The following is a 5,107-nucleotide window of genomic DNA, read 5'->3' on the forward strand; positions in this document are numbered from 1 at the left end:
AAGGAACACGACAGGGATGTCTGCCCTCACCACCGTTATTCAACAGAGTACTACAAGTCCTAGCCTCAGCAATCAGACAACAATAAGAAATAAAAGGCATTCCAATTGGCAAAGAAGAAGTCAAACTCTCTCTCTTTGCAGATGACGTGATACTGTACTTAGAAAACCCAAAAAACTCCACCCCAAGATTGCTAGAACTCATACAGCAATTCGGCTATGTGGCAGGATACAAAATCAATGCACAGAAATCAGTGGCATTTTTAATAGAGTTTTAAACAAATCAATAGATAAGCATTAATCTCCCGTAGATATTTTTAAAGATTTTACTTCAAGTAATCTCATTACCCACCAAGGGACTGGAATTTACAAACCCGAGATTAAGAATTTCAGTTCTATTGACTGAGCCAGCCAGGCACCCTTAGTCTACCATTTTACCCAAATGTCGGAGAAAAATTCTTAATATATATCCTTTGAATTATTTATAGTATATATTTCACATGCATTATGTCCTGGCCAGGACATAAGCCACTTCCTTCATTCTGTTTCTGCTCCCACCTCTTCATTTTGAATATCAGACTATGTCTATTACCTGGTTTCCTACAAAAGAAAGCAGGGCAAAGGTCCATGGCCTCTCATTTTCATTGCTTGGGTATATGTGTTCCTCCTGCATTCTGCCCTTACCTTCTTTCTCTACTAAAACCTGGTTTGGGGGACACCTGGGTGGCTCAGTGGTTGAGCATCTGCCTTCGGCTCAGGGCATGATCCCAGGGTCCTGGGATCAAATCCCACATCGGGCTTCCTGTGGGGAGCCTGCTTCTCCCTCTGCTTGTGTCTCTCTGCCTCTTTCTGTGTGTCTCTCATGAATAAATAAAATCATTAAAAACATAAAAATAAAAACAGGACCTGGTTTGGGAGCTCTAGCTCTCCCATCACACTTCCTGCCATACTCTGTGAAACACTGGGCAGCTGTTAACTTCTCAGGCACACTGTGTCTCTGGAAAAGTGTCATAAGGCACAGTGATACCCACCAGAGTGGCCTGAACAACTTGTGAGACTGGACATTCACAACAAGGATGAGCAAGAGACCACTTCATTGTTATGTGATTTTACCTTGAAATTGCTGACCCCCTGACTGAGGAACTCTTGTCATCAAACTATTGTTAATGTCACAAATGAACAGCTGGGTGGGCAGTGCTACTTTGGTTCCTATGCTATAGCTGTTTATATGATTTTTGCATCAACCAGATACTGAGAGACAAACAACCACAGACTGTGCTGGAACCAGAGTGGATCAGTCAGAGAGGCTCAGCATCCAGGCCCCTGCTCTGCTCAGAGTTTGCACCCAGCTCCCCCTGCAGTCCCTATCACTGTGTCACTCAGGGCACAGTAGTACACAGCTGAGTCTGATATTTGCACTGAGCTTTTCTTCAAGTGGAAGGATCTGGATGAACTGTCATAGGTGGCTTCAAAACCTTTGTTGCTTCCCTTTTCCTTGTCTGTCAAGGCTTTCAGGAGGAGCTGTGGACCTTCTCCCAGATACTGAACATACCAGAAAAGGGCAGGGTACCCTGATGCTGAATAATTACAGTTCACTGTCAGGAAAGCCTCTTCTGAAAGGGTCACCTGGCCTCCCATCTGGGTCACTGAGTTTCCGTGGGTTTGTCCTAGGAAAAAAGGAAAGAGATCTGTGTCACCTTGGGCATGAAGCTCTTGGATAAAATTAGTTAAAGGTTTTGCTGACACAATGGAAGAAAAGAATCCAAATTTTAAGAGGCATTGCACTTACCAAGCACTGAGAGTAGGACAATCATGAAACCTGGAGAACACTTCATCTCTGGAGTGACACCCAAATAATCTTCTTTATTCGTAACGTGAGGAAACGCTGGAGTGAGAGAGAAATGATCAGTGGAAGCCCTCCATTCACACAGGAAATGAGTTTGGGCTAGGAAGCTGCACCCCCTGGTGGACAGGGCCTGAAATGGGGACACGTTGGCTAGACACCCTACACATGGCAAGAGACACTATCCTACTCTAGATTCCGTTATAAATCACAATCCCTCAGCAGAAGCAACATTAATCGAAGTAGCCAAACTAAGGAATACATCTTGACTATGTCAATTTACAAAATATCAAGTAGTCAGTGTCAGTCAATATGTTTTTTTAAGATTTATTTATTTATTTATTCATGATAGAGAGAGAGAGAGAGAGAGAGAGAGAGAGAGAGAGAGGCAGAGACACAGGCAGAGGGAGAAGCAGGCTCCATGCAGGGAGCCCGACGCGGGACTCGATCCCGGGACTCCAGGATCGCGCCCTGAGCCAAAGGCAGGCGCCAAACCTCTGAGCCACCCAGGGATCCCCTCAATATGTTTTTAATATAGGTCACATCTTCCAAATGCTATAAGGACAACGTGGTTTCTTAACTTCCTAACTCTTCTTAACCACTTTATGTATCTCCTGCATCCTAGTAGAAATGCACAGCAAAAACACAAATCATTTGATGTATTCAATGAAATTTTTAAAATATTTCATAAAAATAATTTTTAAGATGCTTAAGCATGTCAATATCCAAAACAAAAATTTCCCACTAAGGTCCTTATGTAAGTACCTCTTTAAAAACATAAAGTAAGAGAAAGGGGAACCTGGTGGATCTGTGTAAAAGAGTCTGCCTTTGGCTCAGGTCATGATCCCAGGATCCTGGGATCAGTCCCGCATCAGGCTTCTCTCAGGAAACCAGCTTCTCCCTCTGCTTATGTGTTGCCCCTCTTTGCATCTCATGAATAAATAAAATCTTTTAAAAAGCCCATAAAGACAAAACCATGGAAAAAGTAAAATAGACCATCATAGTTGAAGAAAAGTTGGCACTAAATTCTGTAAAGAATCACTAGGAGTGATTGATTTGATGATCCATGAAACCAAGCTATGTAAGCCAAGATAGCTGCCTGGTGCAGCCAAATGATCTCTGATGACCAGTTGCTGCAATCCACCAGAGATAACACATCACACTGGGGATGCACATTAAACTAACACTAGTGGGGAGACTTTCCTAGGATGGCAGACAGTGAGGCTATTCATGCCTTCTGGGACTCAACAAAACCCCAAAATCTGGAAAGATGGATAATGGTCCGGAATACTGTCCCAAGGAAACATTTGAGTATCTCCAAAGGGATCTTCCACAACGCTATACCCTCCATGACCTATGAGTATGGACTGATACGAGTATTTTCTTTTCTACATGGATTGGACCACTCTCCTGTCAGAAAACCACAGCAATCACAAGAGTTAACTATCACCTGGATTCTGTGTTTACTGCCTATGCAATTTCAGTTAGTCCCGAGATAGCAGAACAAATTTCTCTGGGACAGTTAGGTAAGGTTAGCCCTCACACAGAAATTTCATTTCTCCTGTCACACCCCAATCCTCTGGAAAAGTAGAAACAACGAATGGAATATTACACTGAAATGAATAATTATAGCAGTTACCCTTCAACTACTGTGGCCTACGACCACCTTAGCCTTTGTGGCCTGTGTCTTTCCCTTACAATGTCTGAGGCTGTCTCACTATGAACTGCTCACTTTGGCCCACATAACTCAGAATGTGCCACATCATATGTATTCCAATCTTCGCATATTGAACTAAGTAAGTAAGCTCTTGACACTCTTCCTTTCGTCCTAGACACAGATTGCCTCTGCCCATTCATTTAACCACCTTTACTTGACCTAAACCTTTGGTGCTCTGAACAACCTCAGGAAAAGATTGCCATTGAGACTTGCGAATTGACCTTATATCTACATTTTATTACCAGTTAGGTAGATAAAGTACAAGAAATGGATCCTTGGTTACATCAACTAATTGATATCCTACATCCTTTATTGACAAGAATTGAAAAAGTTTCTCATATTAGAGATCCTAAACTGAAGTCCTCCAGAAATTCAGCAGAAGTGGGCATTCCACAGGTGAGAGCACATGCAATATCCTAGAAAGAAACATGTAATTGCATGAAGCAGACAGTCCCATCCAAGGCCATTAGAAGAGAATTAATCTAGGTGTTTGGTGCCACTGGTTGCAATATTTTCCTTTGCACTCTTTTGAGGTAATTTTTATCCTTGAGAAATGATTTCCCACTCTAATGGTAAAATGTTAGGTATTTCCGATTACTCTGAATTGTTCTCTCACTAATAAAATAACTTGCATGGGTATGGCCTTTTATTGACACAATACTCACCCTAGTGCTATAGCTCAGCTCTGCACAGACATTGCTAGTGCAACAAAGTTGAACGATTATTAGATATGCTATTCCATATCAACTCCTGCAGAAGCCAGATAATCACCAACCCTAATTGGTAGTGATTAGAGTGAATCTTCATCAATTAAATTACCCTTAAAATGTCAGAAGGTATCTATTGATAACAATTTAGGATGATATCTGTGCAATGAAGCTTGTGTACAGAACATACCTCAGCTTGATTATATGAGTTGATCCAAATTTCAACACCACCTCTGCATTACCAAATGCCAAATATACTTTGTAGAACTATATAAATCAAGTCTCTCAAGGAATTTAAACACTTGAAATAATGAGCCATTCCTATGAAAGTAGCTTCCAATCATCAAGGGTAAGAAACAATGAGACAGAGGTAGAGATCATGCGTGTGCCCTGTGGCATGTGGTTCCTCCCACCAAGACACATAGTTCTCATAACTCTATATGTTGTAGGCTCCCATCAATATGACATTCCTAAAATCACAAAAATAAGAATAAACTATTGTTTGGTTGGGAATATGGAAGCACACGTGTCAAGGCAAAGGAAAGGAACACAGGAGTTTTGGGGAGAAATGAACCTGGACTGTATATGCTACTCTAATGGTTATAGGACTTATAATATGTATCAAAATTCAAATTCACAGCTCAGTATACCAAAACGAGTCAATTTTCCATATAATTATTTTGAAATAAAAAATTTAGGGGCATCTGGATGACTCAGTTGGATAAGCTTCTGCCTTTGGCGTGATCATATCATGAGATCTTGTTCCAGCCCTGCTACTCAGAGGGGGAGTGTGCTTCTCCCTCTGCACCTCCCCCAAGCTCCTGCCATCTCTCTCCTTCAAAA

The 5,107-nt window shown here is 41.6% G+C and overlaps 1 gene segment (V, D, J or C); it reads right to left on the bottom strand.

Annotated features, from left to right (window-relative positions):
* Positions 1 to 1,329: 1,329 nt before the first annotated feature.
* LOC129499403 (T cell receptor alpha variable 9-2-like) lies at positions 1,330 to 1,882 on the bottom strand. The segment is given in 2 exon segments: positions 1,330 to 1,664; positions 1,787 to 1,882. Coding segments are annotated over 2 exon segments (381 nt in total).
* Between the last annotated feature and the right edge of the window lie 3,225 nt (positions 1,883 to 5,107).

This window comes from Nyctereutes procyonoides, unplaced genomic scaffold (genome assembly GCF_905146905.1).
Source record: "Nyctereutes procyonoides isolate TBG_1078 unplaced genomic scaffold, NYPRO_anot_genome, whole genome shotgun sequence".
Taxonomy (NCBI): Eukaryota; Metazoa; Chordata; class Mammalia; order Carnivora; family Canidae; genus Nyctereutes; species Nyctereutes procyonoides.